The following is a 26,757-nucleotide window of genomic DNA, read 5'->3' as shown; positions in this document are numbered from 1 at the left end:
TTTACATTTTAATCTACGAGTAATTATAGCGTTAAGGTATCATTTATAGCATTCATATAGTGGGGCTAAATGTGGAGTTAGAAAGTAGCACACTCAAATAATATACATCAGAATTGCTTTGGTACTTGAGTCAATGTAGAGTTAATTTCCATCACTCGTTACATTGTTTCTTTTGCTACAATCATTTAAAAACTCGTTGGTTTAAATTTTGTGAACGGTCCTCCAAGACCGGAACCCTTGTTATCACAACAATGTTCCTCCCGGAAGGGTTACTTCGTAGCACACAAAAATAGCTTCGAGCGGAAAATAAACAGAAATCGTGTTCAACATGGCAGAGGTAGACTAACGTTGATAATCCCTATTGTTTCCTCCGTCAGTGTGGTATGAACATTTGTTTCCCTTACGTATCATTCTCTTCCTGTTTTCTGGGAGTGTGAAGGATTAGAAATCAGAAGGGTAAAAGCCCGGTGTAGCTCTCGTCACTCGGTCACGTGACAGGTTAACGTAATCATAATGTTGTGATTACGACTGTTAGCAGTCGTGTCATCTTTAATAAGTTCGAGGTTTTCTGACAGTCTTACATGTGACGTCGTCGGCAAGCTGTTTTTCATTTGAACGAGGAGCGTTTTTCATATCCGCTTAAGCTTCTTTGCTGGATTTGAAAAGGCACGGTGTGCGGTATTAACTGGTTTTTGAATTAACTGGTTTTGGTACGCGTGCATGAGGCAGATGTGACGTAGGAGTGGCCTCGAGTTGCCTCTCAGGACCCGTCTCGACTAACTAGGAAATGCACATTTCCATCGCTTAGCCTCTCTGTCACGTTCTTTTTATGTAACGCTAATGTTTTAAAGACTAAACACGGATGACTTTGCTGTAAAATGTGATACCTGTTCGGGAGGCTGTAGTTGAGACGCCGAGGACACGGAGCGAGGACAAAGTAGGTGACTCTGCTGGTGCCTGTTCAATATACGACTAACTTCAATAAATACTTGACAAAATGCTCTTGTTGTCAGTCTGATATTTATGTTATACGTCGTTATCTGACGTCAAGTCGATGTGAGACCAGTTTACTCTTCATACAGTGTGTAATGAAGCATGTAGCCGTTGTTTACACCCAGCTCGCCCACCGCTGTCAGCTGGGAAACTGTGATCGACTCAGATTAAGTTGTGATACCACAACAAGACTTTGTGCTGTCTTCACATCTCTTATGTTTTATATTCGAGACTACGGATCAACATATATCCTCGTAACTATACTCTACCCTGTGCAGCACTCACTGTCCAGATTAAACATGACTGTTACCTGTTGTTTTGTTACGATAAGGACACACATAACTACACACAGGAGTGAGCGTGTCTTTTGACACATGACGGGGGAGCAGCTTGCTCCAGCCTTCATTTAGGATTTCGACGGCATTAACGAAACGTTGTCCACCTTCATGACTAACATATCACTTGTTCACTACTTTGTCCTCGCTCCGTGTCCTCGGCGTCTCAACTACAGCCTCCCGAACAGGTATCACATTTTACAGCAAAGTAATCCGTGTTTAGTCTTTAAAACATTAGCGTTACATAAAAAGAACGTGACAGAGAGGCTAAGCGATGGAAATGTGCATTTCCTAGTTAGTCGAGACGGGTCCTGAGAGGCAACTCGAGGCCACTCCTACGGCACATCTGCCTCATGCACGCGTACCAAAACCAGTTAATTCAAAAACCAGTTAATACCGCACACCGGTGACTGAATTGGCAGCGTGCTAATGACACATCTGGCTACACAACTGGACCACAGTGAGAGGGGGATGAATAAGGCTTTGGGTGACGAACGTTATCGAAACTGTGCCTCCTGTCGGGATGGTAACGCTAGTGAGGATAGTTGGTGATGGGTGATAGTTATTTATTCGTCGAAACGCCGACGCTGTGTGGAGACCAACTAACTGCTGCTGGTGTACTGGTGCGTCGATGAATCAATTAGCCTAATTGATGCCAGAAATTGAATATAAACTCATAAATGTACTAGTCGTTTAATTACAGGCCAGAGTGAGAAAAGCAAAGGCGTGACTAACGGTGGCTCTGTTCTGGCCAAGTGTCCCAGTAAGGCAGTGGCAGTGAGCTAGTATGTACTCTACCAACTAACTGCTGCTGGTGGTCTGGTGCAGTCGATAGATCAGTTAGCCTAATTGATGCCAGAAAATGTATAGACACTCATATAAACCTACTAGTCGTTTAATTACAGGCCAGAGTGAGAACGGTGGATCTGTTCTGGTCAAGTGCCCCAGTGTGGCAGTGAACTAGTATGTACGATACCAGGACTTTGAAAGTGTAGCAGTTAAATGGAATTCAGCCACTATTAATTTGTATTATTTACTGCTTTGATCACATCCATGTCTTCTGTGAAAAAAGAATACCTTACTAACTTAAGAGTTTTGTGAATTTCCCCTTTTGTGGTACACTTACCACCATGTCTTCATTAAATTAATAACGAGTATGTGCAACATGCAATATACTATTCTTTTACATTTGCAAGCCAATATATTGTAGTGATGATAACAAACCTTTCTATCATAGCACATATGCAGCTATAAGTCTGACTTATCAGTTTTTCAATTATAAAATCGAGAAATAATGAACATGCAACAATAAGTGTTGAATATTGTAAATAAGTTGTTCATATGCCTTTTTAACTCTCAGTCTTTATATGGTAACATATAACATGTAACATGATGAATAGACAGAACAGTATCAATGTATGATCATGTGTTAATCATCCCCTTTTTTCTCACAGACCCACAGCTTGCATGACATGAGACAACAGGCAGCCATCGCTGCCAAAGTCTTCATCCAGAGGGATTATACCAACGGCACTGTGTGCCAGTTCCAAACCAAGTTCCCCTTTGAGCTGGAGTCCCGGGTAGGACGCACCTCCTCACTGTCCTTCAGAATGACTTGTTCATTCACAGTATTGCACTGATTTATGGCAACTTCATGTCCATTACATCCATAAGCTGGTTTAAGGGCCACTCTGGATAGCACTCCAACAAATAAAAGTCTTGGGGATCATCCACAATTTGAATACATATTTTTAAATGTATTTAATTATGTGTCGCCATGTGAAAGATAATGAAGAAAGAATAATAAACAGACCTGTATGTTAACTTGTTTGTACATAGCACTGGTGCTACAGAAATTGGCCACAAAATAAAAGCATCAAGTAGGCGTGGAGCTGACGAAAATACAGTTCAAACAGTCAATTTCCATGACAATATATTAGTAGTATGTATTTATTGTTATGATTTATGCATATAGCAGGGCGTGGGAAACAGTTGTGTTGAGGGCGCTACAGCACCTCCCAAAATCCGGTACTAGAGAGACTATTAACTAATAAAAAAAAGTATGTTAAAACTTTCGTGTTTCCCCTTTTTTCTGCAATACAGGCTATATAATATAATGTAACTGCAAGTATGTGTGGTGGGACAGAGGGATAGCTTTGTTTATATCTATAATAGTCCATGATGAGATTCCTCGTGATGAAGATTATATTGCGCATGGATACAAAGAATATTTTTCAAATGTCCCACTAAATCCATCCGCTCTATAGACTAGGACAGCGATGTGCCTTACATACACACACACACACACACACACACACTCACTCACTCACTCACTCACTCACTCAAACTAACTGCCCCACATACATTCATCAAACAGGTGCTCGCAGCATTTCCATACATTTTCAGAAAATAAGGGTTCATAGACTAGTTTAATAATCAGCTTTAGCACCGAAAATCCTGCACACTAATTAATTTGTGCAGATACCTAACATTCGTGTCAGCTACGCAGCGAGTAGCTACAGTGTACAATCTGCACACTGCACAGACCTGTGGGAGGAAACCCATGTCGCTTTCTGGCATAACTTTACTAACTGTGTGTGTGTGTATATATATATAAAATAGAGACACTGCTGACATGAAGTGTTTATCATAGCAAACTATCTAGTGTTTACCATTAATTACCTAGACTGCGACTAATGTGGTAATGAACCGAAAATATTTCTACACTTCTTAACGGGTGGTTGTGTCTGTGGGATTCAACTCAGTGGATCGTAGACGGTCATTCGGTGTGGGAGGATCCAAAGTATGTCTCCATGGTGCTGGCTGGCCCTCTGTTGGCTTCTAAAGGCTTGGGGTGAAGGTGGGTCACCTTGCCATGGACTTTGTGTTCGCTGCGCTCCCTCTCCAGGCTCCCAGACCGACGATCCTCTGCCTCCACCGATTCCGCCGGGCCCACCTTGAAACGCGGACCCCTGGTCTGGTTTACCATGCTTTGTGGGTGTCACTATTTTAAGAGCAGGCACCGGCAATGATGCAGATTCGGGAGAGCAGGTCGCTGAGACTCGACAGCTTCTAATGCCACATTAAAAAAGGTGCCAGCCAAAAAACTGTTCAGAGTTTGAAGGACAGAAGACTTTGGCTTTTAAATGCATAACCACATGAAAAGAGCAGCCTCAGAACCCCTTAACCGCTCACTGGGGGTTTATTGGCACTTCCCTCTTGATTGGGTGGTCTCCAATGTTTTCTGGTAGGATTCAGTTCACACAGACGCACTGAACTGCTGGACAAATGAAGAATGTTCCCCCTTTGGGAGGGTAAAGGCTCAAGTATCCTATCAAACTGTCTTCCCATGTATATTTGTGATGGTTATATTGTAATCCTAGTTCAAGAAATATGCAGTATTATGCCAAGCTGTTCAGTGGCTTCAATTTTTCATTTATGTCTCCACAGTTCCTTTTAGCCAACATTTCTTGGTTTTACCATGCAGTTCAGCTTTTGAGTTGCACGTTGTAATATCATTATTCTTGCACATAATTATCACAGGCTGTGGACTTTATTATTTTTGGCAGTTTGTTCCTTTTTTAAATGCTTTTGGAGAATTGCACCAAGGAACTTGGAAAGCACTCGGTGTTCTTAATGTAATTTGGCAGCTAGATTGCCAAAGCATTCGATAGAGTTTCGTTAATTTCTGACTAACAGTCTACACTAACCTTCTGTCTAATATTTATTTCCTCGTTTCACATCATCATTCATATTCAGTGATGGTTACAATTAAACCCTTGTGTAGGTAAGATATTTTAAAAACTTTAGAACAATTATTTTCAGGAAAAAGAAAACTGGCTGTCGTTGGACTCTTGACAATGATTGGACGGACTAGCTAATTGCCTCCCTGCGCACACTCATTGAAAACGTTCACACGGCAGAATGTAGTTTGAATCAACGCCTTTTGAATTAGGAAAATTAGAAGGAAAACAAAGGCTCTCAATGGCGGCAATCAAACACGCCTTAGATCACTGATGTGTTGGAGCTTGTTGTTGCATTCCTCGGGCACAAGGGAGCAGAACATTGGAGGGCTTAGAGAGCCTCAGGAGGCCCTCACAGGCTCCACTTCTGATCTGGAGGCTCCTTCTTTTTCCCCTGAGTATCATCACCAGATCCATTCTGGACACCAGCGTGGAACTCCTTTCAACAACCCAGTGAAAACACCAGAAGAGTCCAGAACTTCTTCACCCTCCATCGATCGTCCCCGCAGCGAGCCTTGACTTGAGGAATTTGTGAGGAAAACTGATTTGATTTATCAGCCAGTGATGGTTACAGTTGGAAGCGTTCTGCAGTCTGCAGAGCATCAGAGATATGTCTTTATCGTAGTCACGGTGGGTCAGAGCCAAGGAAAAATCTCCAACATCCTTTCCTGGATTGTCCCTGTGTGTGTATCCTGTTTACAGTATGTTTGCCCCGTCAGTTTATTAAGTGAAATCATTCACACAGCATATTGCCAAGGAATCCCAGTAATTTCAGTTGGTGTTTCCAGCAATCCCATGATGTATGACCAGAACATAAAATACACCTCATTTATCTAAAGATGGAACAAATGGGGGAAAACAATCTGGTGCTAAGTTTCCTCTCGAATATCCCAACGGAGACAGAAAGCTCTCAAACACTTCCAGTCCAGATCTACATTTGGCTCTGTGTCCAAAGGTTTTCATCTCTTTGATCCATATTTATGTTTCATATATTTCAGATCGACAAGCAGCAGTTTGAGGAGACGGTGCAGACACTGAATAATCTATACGCCGAAGCGGAGAAGCTGGGAAGCCAGTCATACATTGAAGGCTGTCTGGCCTGCCTCACAGCGTACATCATCTTCCTCTGTATGGAGACTCACTATGAGAAGGTAAGAGGCACTTTATGCCTTTATCCAGCGTTGTCAATGAGAGTGGACACAAAAAAAAAAGTCAAAGCTTTGATACCTGCAGTTCTACCATGTCAAATTGCTATGGTGGTGCAGTTGTTACCTCCGCTCGTGATTTCTAGGTGTGGTCCTGGGCCTTTTCAGGGCCAGGGGTAGGTGTTAACGGGCACCGCAGAATTTTACATGACTGAAAAAGTCACGGTTTACATCGTGGCAATTGACAGATCTTCCTAAATAATTGCAGTCTGGAGTAGTGAGAGGCGTCTTTAAACCTGGCTCACTGAAAAAAGCAACATGACATCCTATGAGTCAACCAAAAGCAAATTGGCACATACATTAAACAAACTATGTCCAGATTATACAACGCATTAGTATGAGCCCTGTGGGCATTTCCAAAACAATGTCTTACCACTACATAATGGCCAGACATTCCTGTGGTACACTAGAATTAAAATATTATGAATTTGTGGTATATAAGAAAATTGTAAATGTTCAACAAGTTGTTACATGAGACATACCTCGTTTAAATTACCTCGAGTCATGACATTTAATGTGAAAATCCATTTAGCTTCACGGTGACATAGCAGTCTTTCCAGATTACCACGACTAAGTGAGGGATCACTTTTCTACACCAATACGCCTAAGTTGGGAAACAAAATGACTGCTTTCTTTAAAGTGAGGAGCAACAGGACTCCTTTCCAAAGCGTGGCGGATAACTACGGTGGCCTTCAAGCTCTGTTTGGATTGTCTCTTCTGGACTACTGTAGAAAGATGGTGGTACTACATGACAGACCATTTTTAGGTAACATAAACACAACAATTCTTAGTTTAAGGTCATTGAAAACATATGAACATGAACATTATAATAATAATACATTTTATTTGTATCCTCACGTTCGCCATGTGTTAGCGAGCATCTATAATTAGCTGAAGCACTAACACTGCACAGGTTCCTGATGAACTCCATTCCACCTTAACACAAATTCCACGCTGTGAAATAAATTTGAGCCTAACAGAATTTAAACATTTGGACAAAATGCGTGGGGTCGGCAGTAGCTCAGTGGGGAGAGTGGTTGTCCCGAAAGCGCAAGGTACCGATGTCGAAGTGTCCTTGAGCAAGACACTGAACCCCCAGTTTCTCCCCAGGCGCCCACTGCTCCTTAATAACTAAGGATGGGTTAAATGAAGAGAATACATTTCATATATGTATGTAACTATATGTAATATGACAATAAAATATGGTTTTCATTGAAACGTGGGCTTACTGAATGTCAGGATCGTACAGTCTCCCCTTCCTGCTGAGCGGTCTCAGTGCAGACAAAACAGTCTGGAGCCAAATCCAACAAGAGTATTTTATTTGTCTTGAGCAGAAAATAAGTTGATTAGTTTATAGACAGAAAATAGAAACTTCAGTTGTGTCTTGTGTAAATGCTAAAGTAGATTAAGATTCTTAAAAAAAAGTACATGTTCTGTTATAATGATTCTGTTTTACATTTACACAAAAATCAGTAATTATACACTATTATTTGATACTGGTCATTAAAAAAACATATTTTGTTTGAATGCATTCTGCATTAGGCCTCATTATGATCGTAGCATTTTCCAGTTTCCGAATATGTTTGAATTTATCAGGTTTTTAAGAGCATCTTTTGGACATACAGCACATTGGGGTGTCTCAATCAGGAATTTAACCGCAGTTTGCATCACTCAGCCTCTTCATTGGTCACAGCCAGCTCTGAGCATTGTACACACAACAACTAGCCAACTCTTCCAAGCGTGAGGTAGAGTAGCATGCCTAAAGCATACGCCCACTTTTCTGGTCACAAGGAGATACACACCGTCTTTGAAACATTATGAAAGACTTGGACATCAACAGATTGTAAATATAATCACTTATTCAAGTCAATTGAATTCAATTCAGTTTATTTGTATAGCCCATTTTCACAAATTACAAATTTGTCTCAGAGTGCTTTACAATCTGTACACATAGACATCCCTGTCCCAAAACCTCACATCGGATCAGGAAAAACTCCCAAACAACCCTTTACGGGGAAAAAAGGGAAGAAACCTTCAGAAGAGCAACAGAGGAGGATCCCTCTCCAGGATGGACAGGTGCAATAGATGTAATGTGTACAGAAGGAATCATTACACACAAATTAAAACACAGTAATAACACAATGAATATGACAGAGTGTATGAATAGTTGGTAGTAGGCATATTCCACGATCCAGACCTCGATGATCCATCAGGCAGATAGGATCTATGCCGTCTCATATGAGACGTGAAGTCAAAAGGACTCCGGGGAGAAAGCAGAGTTAGTAATGTGCAATCGAGAGATGAAAATTCATCCACGCAAATGCATGTGAAACTGATTGCTGTGCCCCTTTTAGGTTTTGAAGAAGATAGCGAAGTACATACAGGAGCAGAACGACAAGATCTACGCACCACGAGGCCTCCTGCTCACCGATCCCGTCGAGAGAGGTCTGCGAGTCGTATCCTACCAAAAAGTCTGGAAATACTTTGTTCTCTTCACTCAGCTAGGATTATTTTCCTCAAACCGTAACTGTTGAGCCTTGTGTAACTGTTTAGAAAATAAATCTGCAAACAATGACCCCCTCAGGCTCGATCAAACAGAGTGCGTTTTAGCAGTCAGTTGCGGCTTTATGTGATGGATTTTCAGTGACCGTTACTGAGCGCCTCGCTTTTTTCCACCCCATGCACTTTGTGTTTTTTGTAGGAGTGCCCTGAACGTCTCAAGTTGAGAAGAAAATTAACTGAGCAAAAAAAGGTCCTGATGGCAGTCGTGTTTTTTCTCATTGTGGTAACTATTAAGTAGCGTATAGTTTATGATTCGTCTTACCCTCGTATTACGCTTATATTAGCACTGGTGGTATTTTTATTTTTGATAAGGCCTTCATAGATTTTATTATCTGACTCAAACTCAGATTGCCAATCATACAGATGAATTAGAAACACCGCCAAGGGTCAAAGAAACAATGTTTTTCTACAATAACAAAGAATCTTGTTATGCAAGAATGATCATGTCTAGATGAAGTGATTTATAGGCCTTCTGCCCCAACCACGTCCTACCCTTTAACTGCTGGATGAAAATGGAAAGCAGCAGTCTGAGCAGTTTACAGGAAATCCAACGCTATGTACGGATACCCTGTAAAAAACACCAGATAAAAGTTAGTATGTAATCCATAGCATCTGTGTAAAATCAGTGGGTGCACCAACATCCTGGCTGTGTGTGTGTGTGTGTGTGTGTATGTGTGTGTGTGGTGACTCAACATCTCAGATAATTGTAACTCGGCGGCAATGAGGGATTAGGGATAACAAAATATGACAGAAATTGTTCACAGCTGAGCTTTGTTCCTTCTCTCGCCTAGGATTCTGTAGAGTTGGCAGTCGTCTGGATTATTTCTCAGACACTGTCGGGCTGCTGTGCTGACTTTGGCATGGGAGCACTGGGAGATTGACAGGAATGTCTCAGCTGAACCGATGTGACTGCGTACACTACCATCTGAGAATGTACATGTCCTTTGAGTCTGAGACAGTGGCGGCGGGGGGAATTCTTTTTTGGTAGGGCCATCCAATCCATTTCAGCAAACTTCCCAGTATGATTCAAACCAAAAAGTAGTCTCAAACACGCATTTCTACTTTGTAGTTAAATATTTAAAATGTATTCCAACACTAACATAATAAGGACATATTTTTCATACAATTCAGTATAATAATTAGGGCTGTCAGCGTTAACGCGTTAATCTATGCAATTAATTTGGCCGCGTTAACGCACTAAAATATTTTAATGCAATTAACGCAACTTTGTTTTCTTCCGGTGTTCGTTGAAGTTTTTACACTCAAACCGAGTGTCAAACCGCGGCAGTACGGTTTAATACTGTTTCCATTTTTAAAACAATAATTTCTCCGCGGAAATAAGGAGCAGAAATCAGTTTAAACTCGTGGATGAATCAGTCGGGTTTCCTCCTGCTCCTCCTTCCTCCCGCCTCCCCCTCTGACACACAGAGGAACGGAGGGGCGACGTGTCGGGTGACGCGGCGCGGAAAGAACTCGTCACACGAAACCTTCCCCGTGATTGGTCAATCCGTTTGTCTGTCAACATTTTGGGAAAAAACAACCAATGAACACTCAGTAAATCACAAAGGACCTCCCACCTCACAGGTGAGGCTCGATAGCAGCCTGTCAGTCAGAGAGCAGAGAACACGGTACCAGGACAATGTGCCTCATTGAATAGAGCTGAGATTGTTCTGGAATGTTTGATGTATAACACGTGGGCATGTGTCACATGCAAATGATTTAAAAGGTGAATTGAATTTTTGTTGTAAAATGTATAAAATGCCCCCAGCCTCCAGAGGGTGAACGTGACATATGTGAATGTCAGTCAGTTACCAAGGCCACTGGTTCTGCTGCTGTTCAGTGTTAAAGATGACAGGACCAATGGGGTCTCAATATACTTCTTTTTTTTTACTAATCTGATGTTTCACTGAAGAAACAATTTATCATCCACAATATTAAATACCTCGCTGGCACTTTATAGGTAGGAGCCTCTTTGAAAACACAGCTCTGTGTGAAGTTTGGTCTTTAAAAAGAATGAACTTTTAACTTTTAATTGCGATTAATGAATTTCAAAATGTACGATTAATTAGTTAATTTTTTTACATCGATTGACAGCCCTAATAATAATAATATATAAATACCATCTAATGTAAATATACAATATAAATCACAGGTTCTATTTTTTATTTATAGAACATGTTTATATATTATGATGCCCCTATGAGCCTTGTTAGGGTTAAAGTGAGGCTGTTTTTATCCTTATTGTGTTTCTTCACCTCCTCATTTGTCCGTCGTCCAGGTGGTAGCGACGTTCAATTTGTCCAATATGGCTGCTTGAGGAGTTATCATATGTGTCCTGGTGTTCTCATGTTTTCTGTGTGCTTCATGTCTAGGGATGAGAATTGATAAGATTTTAACGATTCCGATGCCTTATCGATTCCTGCTTATCGATTCGATTCCTTATCGATTCTTTTATCGATTCTTATTGGGCAAGGGGTGAAAAAAGAGCACAAACGGGTTTATTTACATTAATTTTCTTTTATATAATTTTCTATAATGCTGCACACACATAATGCTGCACACACCATATACTACGCCACTGTCCTGTTGAGACTCCGCCCACTGTTGAGACTCCGCCCACTCCTCCTCCCCACCGCCATCTGCCTGATGGATCGTGGAGGTCTCCATCGTGGAATATGCCTACTATGAACTATTCATACACTCTGTCATATTCATTGAATGTATTTTAACTCTAAATCTGTCCTTCTGTACACATTACATCTATTGCATCTGTCCATCCTGGAGAGGGATCCTCCTCTGTTGCTCTCCTGCAGGTTTCTTCCCTTTTTTCCCCCCTGAAGGGTTATTTGGGAGTTTTTCCTGGTCCGATGTGAGGCTTTGGGGCAGGGATGTCTATGTGTACAGATTGTAAAGCACTCCGAGACAAATTTGTAATTTGTGAAATTGGGCTATACAAATAAACTGAAACTGAATATACAGTATGTATACAAACACATAAAAAAAAAAATTAAATAACCAAAAACATTTATACATATTCCTCTTGAACTTAAAATAAAACTATTTAACTTAAATAAAATGTATTCTGTTTAATTTAAACATGTTCCTAGAAATTACAGTGCTCCTTCCTTTTTTTTAAAGGGTATATGAACTGAGCTGCCAAAAATGAAACTAGCAGTGGCAAATACCAAGTGTGCAACCATCAATTGTATGGATCATCAACAATTCTTGTGCAGAAAAATAAGCATGTCTGCTTTCTCCGGGAGGATACGCGATCTCTCAGGACTTATTGTGTCTCCAGCCGTGGAGAACACTCTCAGATGGGGTGGAGGATGCCTGAACACAAAGATATGAGGAGGTGTACAAGACGTGCTAGCTGTAGCCTGTGACCCAGACAGACAACCAGCCTCTGAACTGGTCTGACTCTGAACCTCATCAGCTAAATTGGATGGCAATGCAGATTATTTATATAGTGAAAGCTGGTTTACACAATGAAACAGATGGCACTAACAAAATCGCTGAATTTGCTGAGCTGACATAAAGCCACATTAAGAGGGGAGGCAAACACGACCTCTGCCTCAATGTAGGGGGCTGAAAATGGAAGATTATATAGCTAAACTAGCGTAGCTATATGCTAAATTTAATAATGGATTAAAAATCGATATGCTCAGTTTAATAATGGGTTAACACGATAACACGAACGTTTGCTGATAACACACGCCCTCCGATAATTAACACCGTTACGATCAAACATTTCTCAAAACTGGACTTTCAATCCAAACGTGAAGTGATCAATAATGGGACCAATGCCGGAGCTCAAATGTATGCTTCAAACGAAGGGACAGAAGATAACTTGATCGACTCCACACAATAAAGGCAAATGGCTTCACACAGTGAGTGGTTGTGATCACTATTGAGGAGTTTACCTTGGACAGAAAGAGATGAAGCGCCGACGTTAGCTGAGCTGCTGCATCGAACACATGACATTCCTGTAATTTAATTCCATGCTGTGTTCAAATGCTTATTCATATTAGTTGTATTTCCTCCCTTCGACGAAATAGACTTTTTACACACGTTACAAGTGGCGTAGTTGTCATTTTGTCGTGTGAAATAGAGCCAAACTTTAGAACGCTTCTGCCTCGTTGCCATGTTTGCTGCAGTCTGAAGAAGAAACCAAAATAAATTGCGCATGCGCAACGCCACAGAGGACCGTTAGCAGAACCGTTAAAGAATTTGGCTGACGATCCCAAACAATCGGTTCACTGGGAACCGGTTCTAAAACAGAACCGGTTCTCGATGCCCATCCCTATTCATGTCCCTTACTCCATAACTGTCCTTGCTGGATCTTTTGGGCCAGATGACTTTGGCCCAAAGTGGATTGACATTTTTGTCTCCAACGCTGTATTGAGTTTTCATTATTCATCCATGATCCTTCTTCTTTATTTTTAATGGAAACTCTAATAATGCTAAAAGAGAGAAGCCTGATTTTAGCTTGAAGAAAATTTCCGTAACAGTCTAGTCTAGCAAAATGTAAGTCAGCTACTGCCATGATAAACAACCACAGAAAGGCAAGATGCTGTTATCACCAACCCGTCTGAAATCTGTTAATAATGAATTTAAAACACATGCTAAATAGCTACAGTATCATTATAGTTTGTATTTTCTTGCAACAATTTTAGTTTCAGTTGGCCTTATTTTAATGTCAAATGTGTCTTGTCCTTACTTAACTTTAAATATTCTTCCTTGACTGAATCCTTTTCAGATTGAGGTTACCATCTTTGAAGAGAGAGGCCAGACTAGATGAAAGCTGCCACGGTGAGTCTTGTAATGAGTATTTTATGTTTAGTACAGTATGTACAACACAAATGCGAAAATATTTTCAAAGCGTAGAAATACATTTTTACACTTACAAAACACATTTCCCTCCTTTTTGGTAAGTAGTCCAAAGAACAATCCTAGAGTCAAACAGCAGCAACTAGAACGGGCACTCGGTAGAGCGCATACCTTCGCCGCAGCCACTTTTTTGGTACTTGGCATGAGAGTGTGGGGAGCTTGATGTCATGTGAACATTTTGGCATTAGTTGCATGCCAATTGGATACAAATTGGTAAAAAGAAGATTTTGACCTTTTCATGACCTTGACCTTTGACCCGATCGATCCCAAAATCTAATCAAATGGTCCCCGGATAATAACCAATCATCCCACCAAATTTCATGCGATTCGGTTTAATACTTTTTGAGTTATGCGAATAACACACAAACACACACACACATACAAATAAATACACAGCAAACATAACCTTCCGCAGAATGCGAAGGTAATAAAAGAGGGCTCACTATTTGCGTACCATTGCTTTCATGCAAAATGCCTCCTCTACATTCAAAGCAGAATTCCACATCAAAGTTTAAAGCCTCTTCATCTGTGAGTAATAGTAGTTAACTGCTCTACAGTCAGGAGAGCTGTTTCATAAAGCATTAAGGGATTCTGGCTTACTTTATGACTTCATGTTGCACAGAACGGTGTCATTTGTTGCTCCAAAGGCTATAAAATAGGCACATGGAATACTGTTGGAGTGCTGCTGTCCATAGCACATGAGCAACCCAAACCTGAACACAAACAGCGATTCAGTGTTCTTTGAGCACACACCAGTCAGTAAGTAACAAACAGACTTCAGGCAAACCTGATTTGTTTCTCAAATCAAATCTTTGACTGTCCGCACTTATTTGCCAGTGATCAGATGGTATTTGTGTCTCCAGACACCAACCCTATCTGTATGGGTTGTTGTGGTAACAACATAGGCGGGAGTAAGGTTGCTACGCTGATGATGCAGCTTTCTCACCAGGAAACATTTCCCTTTGAAACAAACGTTCCGTCAAGTCGCATCGCAAAAAGGCCGGTATACATTTTGAGGGTTGTTCTACTCTGATGCCCTCCATAGCACTCTGCAAGTAGCAGAATGGATCCTGCTCAGCACCGCCACACTATGAAATCGGATTTGAGCGACCCGAGTATCCAGACTCGAGTCGACTCGAGAAGCAACTGTAGAAAACCAACTAGAATCACATTTCAGACTACCTTCAAGTGTGGTTTGCAAGAAGGTCTTTTAAGAAGGTCTAATCAAACAATTATTACATTGTTTACTTTGCCAGCCGTCAGGGATCTACCACATTCGAGTCATGTGGGTGAGTCAACCCTTAGTTTGAAAGCATTGCTCATCAGTGAGATACTTGTGTCCCCATAAACCAAACACAAACCGTAGCAGATACAAATTGATACGACTGAGCCTCTTCGACAGCCAAAGGAACCAACACCAGCCAAACAATTACAGATCCCATGAGATTAGCTTACCTATGACTAAGATTATAACCAACCATTTAGTAGCTGTTTATCATCAATGGGCACCTTTGAGAAACTGGCTCTAGTTAGACTTGGTCACTTTTAAATTTTACCCAATGTTTTCATCTTCTGTTCATTTTGTGAAGTAATTTGACAAAAATGTAAAATGCAATATTAGTCAAATAGGTTCCAACTCTCTCCATCTGGGTTGTGTACAGCTCTTACCTAGGTTATTGAAGAAGGCAAGGACTGTTTTCGAAATCACTTCCTAAACAGTGGACTATATAATGAGTTCTTCATTTTGTATTTCAAATTCCTACACAAAGTATCCCACAATGCATCGTGAAAAGTAGTGTGTATATTCCAATTGTGCATTACTCGCATGGCCGACGGAGGAGAGGGGAGAAAGCAGTCCAGAGTCCAAGAGTTGTGGCACGAACATTTAATGTGAGAAGAGCATCCCAAGACAAACGTCCATTAAGTATTTGTAGGTATTCATTTGGGGAAATCTGTTTTATAGATGTCAATGGCAGCACATACACAGGGTCCTTAAAAAGTCTTAAATTGCTTTGCCAAAAAATAAGGCCTGAAAAAGTCTTTAATTGTCTTAAAGGGGACATATTATGAAAATTCCACTTTTTTAGTCCTATACGTTAATTTGGGTATCTGGCATGTCTCCCAACACAAAAACGCTGGAAAAAAAAAACACGCGGCTTGTTGTGGTTCCGATATATCAGAAACGATATGCTTGAGTGCGTCAAATGGGATCACCACCAACGTCTACGTAGATTTTGAAGCACGCCCATGTAGGGAGTCTGGCTACATGGCCTTGGACCGCCCCCCACCACAACTTTGCAGGTAAAGTTTATTTGAAAGTTGTGTTCATATTTCAGACATGAGTCATCAAATAAGTCATAAGTCATCAAATACAATGATTTAATAAGTAAACAAGGTTTAAACACTAATTAATGGAGGTAAAAACATTACCCCCGCCCCTGCTTGGTCACTTACTGTTGTCAAATAACACTTTAGTTTCCAGATGGAACTTTACTCATGTAGCATTTATATCTTAATGGCGTTCCTGTTACTTGTATTTACACAAACACTTTCACAAATAGTAACTTACATAAACACACTGTATTTGCTATACTCATACATGCACAAACTATTCACGTACTCGAATCTCTAGCACCACTATGCTCTCAAAACCGCTAACAAGACTGAGACCTTAGCCAATGTACAAAAAAAATAATAATGTAGAAGTGACATTCAGAAACGTCCTGTTGAGCCCTAACTTCTCGAACTTGTTCGGGAGCCTCTTCTTGTTCAGGGTCTGACTCTGGTTCAAAACGATATCGTTGCACGACGCTATCTTCATCTGCAGGCAGCAGCTAGGCGAGCGCATCTCGTGGACGGGGGGAGAGGGGGGAGCTGGCTCATTAGCATTTAAAGGAACATGCACTCAAAACAGGTTAATCTGTGGGGAGGTGTTTTTGACAGGGTAAAAAGTGTGCTGTTTGAAATGATTCTTGTGGTATTTTGACCAAAATATGTTACAAACATTTCATTAAGACTCCAAGGAATCATATCAACTTGTGGAAAAATGGGCATAATATGGGTCCTTTAAATTCAGATTGGATTGGTCTTAAATTTTTTGGGTGTCATGTCACTGCGAATATGAGGTCCCATCCCCTACAACGTGAAGCATCGGCTACTTTAGAAAACATGGCAGGATGCAAGTTCATCAACGGCTTGAAAAGAACGAGTGTTTCTGGTCACGGTTGGTGAAATGCTTCTGAAGCTGCGTTATGTGTCGCAAGACTTTCCAGCGGTGGAATCTCATGTGCAGAGCAAGAAGCACAGAGACTAGCGAAGGCCGCCAGCAGCCCGCGGGGCTAACTGCTGCTCCGCCGCTAGCAACGACGTCAACTACAACGCTGGAGGTCACCTGAGGAAATCCAGCGCCGTGCAACAAAGAGCTCATCACCGAAGTCCAACGCTGCAGTGCGTTCTTCATTCTGTTCCAGGAGACTCTGGACCAGACCACCGAGAGCAGACAACTGGACTTCATGTGCGTTATTGGTTAAATGACCACGTCCAGTCAGGATCCTATGGAGCACAGCTCATGGGCCATGACACCGCCCAGGACCTACTTCAGCATCTCAAAGTAAGTCTGCCATAAATATATGTATTAACTATCCTCTTATATATGAGTATGTGTTTCATATAGTTAAGCTTTACTCATGTGTCAAGTTAATAACAGCTATGCATAGGCGCACTACACATTAATTAGACAAACAAAAAATAGTTATAGAATGGTAGTAAGTAGAGTGGTGTTTACCTGTCAATATGTCTACATAGTATACACTAGGCTCAAGGGATGGCTCGCGTTGCTTAATTTGTAAAAATAGTTTTCATTCATATTTATTTAGTCTCTGTCTGACATTAATCTGAAGTGGTGGTGTTATGAAGAGATGTGTTGACTCTTGTATGGCTAATGTCTGCCTTTTTTTTTCTTTTTTCCAGGAGAATGGACCAAATGTCAACTGGAAGCTTTTTTATTCATATAGTTTGAAAAGGATTGTTTTCCTAGTATATTCACAAAAGCTCAGGAGTAGACATGAACCTGTGCACAAACATCCATCACATAGAGACATGAGAACTCTCACTCGCTCGCTCACTCACTCATTCACACACACATACATTCTATTATGTAAATGTATTGCATTTTAAAAGCAACTGGAATTGTTATTTATGTTATTTTATAGATTTTTTTGTTCAAAAGGAACTATGTTGCCCGTATTTTTTAAAATATATTTACTTGATGTTATAAGCATTTGTTCATGGGACCTAAATGTTCTGAAAATGTTGTATTAATAAATATAATTTACAACAGCAATGCCATTTTTGTGTTATCCTTTCGCATTACACCATACTGTTCATTTTGAACAGACATCAGTGTGTTTAGATTAATGTATAATGTATGATTTGTATTTCCATCACAAGTTAGGTCTTAAATTTTATTTAAACGTGGTCTTAAAAAGTCTTAAATTTCACTTGTTTATTCCTGTAGACACCCTGCATACATGTCCTTCTGTTCTTACCTTTCAAAATAAAAGCAGAGACATGATGGTTGCATCACTTTTTACCGGGGGAGAACTTAAGTTCCCTCAACATTTTTCAAAGAGGCAATGTAACTGAATAGCTCCCAGTAATTGGCAAATAAATGCACTTAGTTATTTTTTATGAATGGTCCATCAGCCAACGTTGATCTTGCCCTTTTTTAATTCTGCGACAGCTATGATTGAGATGAAGTGTATTTTTTTTCTTCTCAGTTTTTCTGTCTGCCGACTGCCATGCTGTCTACTAAACAGACTACAGTAGCAGCGTTAGCAGTGTACTGGCTGTTATGTCTGCTCTCTAGATAAAAGAAAAGGTTCCCAACAAAAGGTGTTTAATTCCAAGAGATACTGTATCTGTCTAAGTCCTATCAGGCAGGACAGTGTCTGAGGGGGGAGAGACCAAAGATGGCTTTGATACACCTGCAGATCTTAACCCTGGCTGACACCGCACAGTCACAGCTCATCCCCCATAAATTGCTTCAATCTCTGTAACAGTAAATCCCTTTATTTCCTGCGGTGTACTGAAAAAGACAGAGGGCAGTTTGTTTTCGGGGGTGTCACCTAGGATGTACTGGGCCAAATCATACTGAAAAGTACTTTGTATAGCGCTGGACGGGGCCCAGTCTGCACTGTAGCGAAGACACTAAGCCATAAATATTTTACCTGTTGGGGAATGTTGGGTTTGGCAAGTGTTTTGAGACATACACCCCTGTGGATGGAGAAGCCATTGCCCTATTACTGTACAGAAGCATATAGGGATTTATCTTCTCATTTTAAATTCCTGCTGAGCGCCTGGACACATAAACATGTCCTATTGAGGAATGTAAACCCAGGACTTTTCTAAGTAGCTGTTGAAAGAAAAGTGTGTTGGAGCTTTGCCATGGTCAAAGATGGGATAAACCACAGCCAGCATATAGACAGTATCCTTCCCAGAGTTTAAGCCTCTTTATCCTGTCATGGTCTCGTCTTCTAGGTCTCCTGCAGTCTTGGACTGATACACCAGCAGACAGCGGCCCTTTATTAAATATAATTATGGCCAATAAATTGTAATTTAAGTGCAACCTCCAAAGTCTAAGCCTAAATCCACTCACTGCATAATTAAAAAAAATGTGGGCAAGGAGCTGAGAGATCAAACCACGTCCACTTGCGTTTGGCGAAAGCCTCGAAGCAGCGTTGTCCGACTTGACCTTGAAAAATAGCAATACGGGGCGGCGAATTTAATTAACTTGCTGTTTATCAATCACAAACGAGACGACACCCCTCCACCGGGAGACTACCTCGCCGAGAGCCGTTTGCTCTCCTCACAGCCGTAACGTTAAGCTTTATGCGGCGTGAAGCAGGGCCACAAGCCCCTGCTGTTCTTCTGTTACCAGTGTAAAGTTGGCATGCATGGAATCAGCATCCAGCTGCTAATAGAGAAAACATAAACGTAATGCTTCATCTGCACACTCTTGTCACACTCAGTGCGTTTTCATGATGGTATAATTCGAATCTTGCTTTAGTCGGACTATGCTATCTTTTGGGGGATCAGCTGTTATCCCAATATACATGGCAGTGAGTAAGTCGAATCATTGGCCGAAAGTATGTCATATCCAATACGATAGGCGGCGCTGTTTTCATTACAACTCGTGGTGATGCAGCCATTTCCGCTTGACCTCTTCACCACTACCAACTAGGGTTGGGTACCGAAACCCGGTGCCAATATAGTACCGGTTACAATACAACCGGTATTACCCGGACCGAAACGCAACGCACATTTCGGTGCTTCTTTCCGGTGCCTGAGCCGATTGAAATTGAAAAAAACTATTGTTGTGAACTTCTCTGGTGACTCCGCCCTGTCAGCAGGTTACGAGCCTCTCATATTTAACTTTGACAGCGGAGGCTGCGCCGTGTGTGACTACGTGAACCCGTGTCGAGCACACCAGTCAGGCTGGCCGCGATGGGGAGACCGTCACCGGTCCCCCTGAACACGTGGAGACCGATTATGACGAGCAGCCTGAACTCAGATTAGTACCGTAACGTTGATTGCAAGTCTTGCATTCATAAAAGTAGCCCAAGAAATAATAAATTAGCCATTATAACCATGCTTAAGCTAGCTCGTAGCTAGCGTTAGCTCGTAGCTAGCGCTAGCTACGAGCTACGAGCGTGACAGTCTGCTAGCAGATGTGTTGATGTACAGCGATCCCGGCTGTATACCCGGTGTTACCGGGAATATAATGACGGAGGAATAAAGACCGTGGGGCGTCACTTTGTTTCAGTGTAACTCTCGCTGTCAGAAGCAAAACTTTATTTGTCACGTGTCATCTTCAGTCCCTCTGATTGGTTGTTCTCTTTGCCCATCAAAACAGTGACAGGATTAACCCTATAAAGGCTGCACATGACAATACATATCACATCATATAACGGAGAACATGTATTGTGTCTGTTAACAGTCTGATATCCGTTGTGTGTCAGTGCTCCATGATAACGGCTTCTACAGGGAATATGGCCGAAGAGGTTTTGAATGTCCTCATTGTGCGTTTAAAAAAAAATAAGTATCGGTTCAGGCACCGTTTAGGCACCGGTATCGTTTTAAAAGTACCGGTTTAGCACCGGTATCGGAAATAACCCAAACGATACCCATCCCTACTACCAACAACAACATTTCGAGAAAGATGGCGAACAGAGAGCGAGGCGAAGCTACATCCCTCTACTATTCTTCCATGGTGTTAATAGGAGTACAGCGAATGCAAATGGAGCTATTGGCTGAGTTGATAACGGAGAGAAGACGCCGTCGCCGAAGGTACACGGAGAATTTAATTTATCGTCTCTTTCGACTTCCGGGTCACGACATGGGAGGAGGGAGGAGGGCGGCGGGATCTCGAGCATGCGCAAAGACGCAAAGTCCAGTTCCGAATCGAATTCAGAGTTACATGCCGCGAGAGTCGAATTATCAACTGGATCGGACCAAGCTATCCAGGGGTGTTAATCGGACCGAAGTCGGACCGCACAAAGTCCGACTAAGGTGTTTACATGAAACGGATAATTCGATTTCAGTCCGACTAAGCCAATAATTCGATTGCATGTAAACGCACTGACTGTTGTAAAGCTACACCACTACAACCCAGTGCCAATCAAAATAACAATTCTATCTTAGCCGATAGTTTACATTAGCCCCATTCCACCAGGAGACTAAAGTTCGAGGCAGAAAATACACATTGCATCTTTAAGGTGTCACAATTTCATTGTCTAACAGTTTCCTCTTTTGCCAGTTTAGCTCAAATCCTCAGTGACCGTGTTTACATGCATTCGAATAACTGGCTTAGTCGGACTGAAATCGAATTATCCGTTTCATGTAAACACCTTTGTTCGACTATGTGCGGTCCGACTACGATCCGATGAACACCCCTGGATAACTCGATCCGGTTGATAATTAGACTATCCCGGCATGTAATGGTGAATTGGATTAGGAACTGGACTTTGCGTCTTTGCGCATGCTTGAGATCCTGCCGCCCTCCTCCCCCCTCCCTCCCATGTCGTGACCCGGAAGTCGAAAGAGACGATAAGTTGTCACTGCCGGGAGCCTGGCCGGCAGAAAACAAACAACGCCAATAGCGCCATTTGCATTCGCTGTACTCCAACATCATGCAAGAATAGTAGAGGGATGTAGCTTAGCCTTGCTCTCTGTTCGCCATCTTTCTCGAAATGTTGATGTTGTTGTTGTTGGTTGTTGTTGGTAGTGGTGAAGAGGTCAAGCGGAAATGGCTGTATCACCACGAGTTGTAATGAAAACAGCGCCACCTATCGTATCGGATATGACATGCTTTCGGCCAATGATTCGAATTACTCACTGCCATGTATATTGGGATAATAGCAGATCCCCCAAAAGATAGCATAGTCCGACTAAAGCAAGATTCGAATTATACCATCATGTAAACGCACTGAGTGTCTGTACCCTGTCTCTAAAAAAGGTAACCTATAGTTCAGAAGTATGCACCGGCGTCTGCTAAACATTTTTTTTGCACAGCATCACATTTTTTTACCTCACCACTAAATGACTCACCGTGTTTACATGCATTCGAATAACTGGCTTAGTCGGACTGAAATTGAATTATCCGTTTCATGTAAACACCTTTGTTCGACTATGGGCGGTCCGACTACGATCCGATTAACACCCCTGGATAACTCGATCCGATCCGGTTGATAATTCGACTATCGCGGCATGTAACGGTGAATTGGATTAGGAACTGGACTTTGCGTCTTTGCGTATGCTTGAGATTCCGCCGCCCTCCTCCCTCCCATGTCGTGACCCGGAAGTCGAATGAGACGATAAGTTGTCACTGCCGGGAGCCTGGCCGGCAGAAAACAAACAAACAACGCTATGGAGAACACAAGAGCCACCACACATTTCTGGACCGAAGAGCAGACAGAATTTATGCTTGTTGTTGTTGGTTGTTGTTGGTAGTGGTGAAGAGGTCAAGCGGAAATGGCTGTATCACCACGAGTTGTAATGAAAACAGCGCCACCTATCGTATCGGATATGACATGCTTTCGGCCAATGATTCGAATTACTCACTGCCATGTATATTGGGAAAATAGCAAATCCCCCAAAAGATAGCATAGTCCGACTAAAGCAAGATTCGAATTATACCATCATGTAAACGCACTGAGTGATGTTGTTATTTTTTAGCATTTGTGTAACATCACTTATCGAGTGAGTTGTCCACTGATCTTTCCTTTCCCCATTATGGCTGAAGGCCTAACTGGCTTGGATCAGGCCTTTTTTGTGTTTTTTGGCTGAGAGCCTCCAGGTGAAAGCTGCATGATGGATCAGCATCTAGTGGGATGAGTGCACTGTAGGAAAACCAGACTTGGCCCGGACGGCTCCCGACTGCCAAGCATTTGTTCAGATGCTGAAGGCGCCAAGTCGGTGTCCTGGCAACTCGTCCAAAAAGATGTTCTACTCATCCCGACAAGGTGTTGCTTGGTACCGCGTACAAACTTGCTTGCTTGGCCACAGTACGCAAAAGAAAAGAAAAAGAAATCAGTAAATTAGGCTACACACATGAGTGTTTAGTGTCAGTGCGGAATGTATGAGGCAAATGAATAATTGGTGTTTATTAGTTTGTTGCTCTTTTCATTGACTGTATTTATTTTTATTTCACACCAGCCATTTTAAGACTAATTAAGACCGATTAAAAAAAAAAAATTTGTATTACTCATTTGATAAACATTCCGAGGATGGTTTGGTCAACATACATTCACTAATTCACTAACATAACATCATCAACAACTGCCTTGCTACAAAAAGTGTGTTTGTTGGGAAACATTTTTTTGTTTGATGCGCACTCAGTTTCATGTCACATACTAATCTATATGTATCTGTTTCAAGGTCTGCAGGAGACCAGCACCAGTACCCACCTCCCTGAGGACCTCCCCAATCTGCGTCTCTACAATTTTTCCACTGACTATCACGTTCATGTCCAATTCGGAGTAGCATCCATTGTGACCACGTTTCCTTCTTCAACTATTATTTTCTAATTATTTGTGACATCACTTTCCCCGTACATTAAATGAGGGGTTGTTAATTTGTTTGGAGAAAAACTACTTCACTTGCACAATTTATTAGTCATGAAAATAACTTGAACTTTCGTATATTTCTTTTTGCACACTCCTTTTTGAATAATGAAGCCAACTGACAGGGTAAGTTATTTTGTTGTTGTTGATAAAGTACCATGTAATTCATCCACACCCATGCTTTAATTGTTTGTTTGAGCTGAACTGAGGAATGTAAATTGATCAAGAAATAGAACTCTGCTTGTTATTTTGATTTGCTGCGTGTGCCGCGTCCTACAGTTTGTTTGCTTTGTTCTTATTCATGGATTCTCGCAAGAAAGTTTGGAGTTTATCAACTGACATCGCTGAACTATGTCCAGATCCAAACATTCCAGTCAAGCTAAAAAAGATTTAGACTTTAATGTCTTTTTATTTTTAATTTTTAAGAAAAGACAACATCTGTACTCACTCTGTATTAAGCATGCCATATTATTAATACTACTTCTCAAGCGTAAACTATGCTATGCATAGTATTCGGTCACTTTTCGACTGGTATTGAATAAGCATAAATGTATATATTGTGGAGTAATGAAAGTGCTCTTGTTAGTTGGCAGTGCCTGTAATGGTTTTGAATGTTGCCTTTGTCAAAATCTAAAGGGCTGGTCACCCCAGAGTTTTCCAGACATTCTAATTCATTCCAATGGAATTTTCCACAGCTGGTAGATTTGCCCATGATTTGCACCATCAAATTTAGTTTAACCTGCCATGTCGACGTATATACTTTTCCAAAAAAGAACAACGCTTTTGCAGACAGACTTGAGTCAATGGTACAACTATGTCCTTTGAATAAACTGTGTGAACGGTTTATCTCATTAGGTAGTGAGCGAAGCTAATGAGCTTGCTAACTGTGAGAAAGCAAGCTCGTTAGCGCTGAGAGCTTCATTTTCATTAATGTAGTCATTCATTGAAATGCTGCAAACTGATTATCAAATTACCAGAGCAGAATCAACAGAACATTTTAAGGAAAGGAGTGTGCTATCTCACCAGCTACATAGGTTACCTATAGCTAGCCCTGTGCTTATAGTCACTGGAGCTATACGTTCTAAAACAAACTACATTTTATAACTACGCAGATTAGTTTCACTGCACCCTTTTTCTGGAGTGACCAGACAGTTTACTGTGAAATCATGACAGTCAGAACTTGGCTTTGTTTATTTATGCTAACAAGCATCTAAAACCTAAGATTATGATATGTCATTGAGTTGAATAAACTGTAGTGCGTATGGTTGGTAAATTATTAAATAACTACATGTACAAGTATAGATTTCTGAATGCCATCACTATTAGATCATTTTTAAATATGTAAATACAATTGTATTCACTGTATTAATTTAGCTCATACTTTATGTATCTGGAGTTTGGTTAAATTGACTTTTTTTGTTCTTTTTTTCAGTTCAATCCTAACATGTTATTAATCTAAAACAAATAAAATGGGTACATATTTTACATCATGCTGGCTTCTCTTCTTGCACCTTTTGCACTGCCATTGACTGCTGACTCACTTCTTTTGACCGGTCCCTTGCCACTAGTAATCACAAGCATTAACACAGTTGATTGCCGAACCCCAGCCACTGGCCAGAGTAGGGGGACATTATAGACTGCATCTCTATGGGGAAATCATTTTGGACGTGTTTGCGCATCAGCGGGGCCATGAAAGGAGTCCAGCCCACCAGGCATCAGACACAGCCAGGTCCAATGGACCCTATGAAACGTGAAGTCGCAAAGACTCCGGGGAGGAAGCAGAGTTAATGTGTGATGGAGAGATGTGAATACATCCATAAGTAGAGAGAAAAGCGGAGATAGGTGCTCAGTGTATCCTAAAACATCCCCTAGCAGTCTATAAGTTATTGACACAAATATACTGAAGGCCTAAATAAAGGCTTAAAGTTGCAGCGAAGCTGGTAATGCTCTTTCAATCACACAATCCAGTAGCGCTTGTAATAGACACACCTGGAGAAGATCTGCTCTTATCTGATGCACCGTTCTAGTTTCAACTTGATTTGCTTTCAAGGGCGGCATTTTGTTATCTTTTAGACCCTTTTTCCACTGGATAAAAAATAAATTAAAAAAACAGCACCTGGCTTTTGTCTTTAGTGGGAAAGGTTGCATTCATTCCCAGAACAAATAACTCTTCAGTAGACACAGGCATTTATCGTCTCTGATCGGCAGTGATGGAAACATGACAACCAGGTGGAAACGCTTTCCTGCGCCTACTTCGTCATCTCAGCCTGTACCACATTTTCAGAGTGGTTTTCAAACAAAGAAGATATACATTTGCTGGGACCGGCACCAGACACAGCCAGGTCCAATGGACCCTGAGAGGCAAGAGGGCTCACAGGACTCGCTGAGTGCACCTTCTAATGTTCATGGCATGGCCATCCATGGTTATAGCCAATACACGGTAGACTTCTGTATCCCTTCAATCTGACCACACCATGGCTTCTCTTGCTGTATTGTTGCCGGAATTGAGAAAATCTGTTGTTTTCTTAAATAATAGCTGATAGACTATCTGCCTTTGGACTTCAGTCTATAGGCTCCGAGATGACCTTCCTTTTTAACATTAATTAAAGTTAATGGGATAGTTTGGACATGGGGTTGTATGAGGTAGGATTATCCATTTATATTACTTGCAGTAGATGGAGGTTTAGATGCCCCCAGTTATGAGAATTATTTCAGTCAATAACTCAGTCTTGAAAATACAAACAAAAAAGATCATACATGATTTTTTAAATGTGTATTTTGTATTTATATATTTGTAATTATATTATACACAAAGTATACTTTTTTAATACAATTAATATATACAAATAATAGCATGAATAAGTTTACTTCCTAATTCCAAAACAATTGGTATATTTGCATTCATCAA

The 26,757-nt window shown here is 41.2% G+C and overlaps 1 protein-coding gene across 11 annotated transcripts; it reads left to right on the top strand.

The window, feature by feature from the left end:
• Positions 1–301: 301 nt before the first annotated feature.
• Positions 302–25,334, top strand: LOC130196357 (golgin subfamily A member 7-like). Of its 11 annotated transcripts, none has more exons than XR_008832224.1 (7): positions 1,482–1,951; positions 2,783–2,908; positions 6,070–6,222; positions 8,631–8,732; positions 13,598–13,650; positions 23,030–23,249; positions 23,665–25,334. XR_008832224.1 is itself a non-coding variant. In XM_056418397.1 (6 exons), exons 1-5 carry the CDS (start codon positions 1,880–1,882, stop codon positions 13,637–13,639), a joined length of 495 nt encoding a protein of 164 aa, XP_056274372.1. In that variant the 5' UTR covers positions 1,482–1,879; the 3' UTR covers positions 13,640–13,650; positions 23,030–25,334. The 11 variants fall into 11 exon arrangements, 7 of the variants coding, with proteins under 7 accessions (XP_056274375.1, XP_056274376.1, XP_056274371.1 ...); XR_008832226.1 differs by lacking the exons at positions 23,030–23,249; positions 23,665–25,334 and adding exons at positions 17,199–17,338; positions 17,698–19,770; XR_008832225.1 differs by lacking the exons at positions 23,030–23,249; positions 23,665–25,334 and adding exons at positions 17,001–17,338; positions 17,698–19,770.
• Positions 25,335–26,757: the final 1,423 nt, after the last annotated feature.

The sequence above is a fragment of the Pseudoliparis swirei genome, chromosome 7 (assembly GCF_029220125.1).
Source record: "Pseudoliparis swirei isolate HS2019 ecotype Mariana Trench chromosome 7, NWPU_hadal_v1, whole genome shotgun sequence".
Taxonomy (NCBI): Eukaryota; Metazoa; Chordata; class Actinopteri; order Perciformes; family Liparidae; genus Pseudoliparis; species Pseudoliparis swirei.
Note: the sequence above shows the minus strand (reverse complement) of the source record. Positions and strands in the feature narration are given on the sequence as shown.

Bases quoted from the DNA above. Each gene is read 5' to 3' on its own strand.
- LOC130196357 (XM_056418395.1), top strand. From the start codon at position 1,880: ATGGGTGATAGTTATTTATTCGTCGAAACGCCGACGCTGTGTGGAGAC. The intron at 1,952-2,782 runs GTGCGTCGATGA...TTTTTCTCACAG, and splicing joins TAACTGCTGCTGGTGTACTG to ACCCACAGCTTGCATGACAT. The intron at 6,223-8,630 runs GTAAGAGGCACT...TGCCCCTTTTAG, and splicing joins TGGAGACTCACTATGAGAAG to GTTTTGAAGAAGATAGCGAA.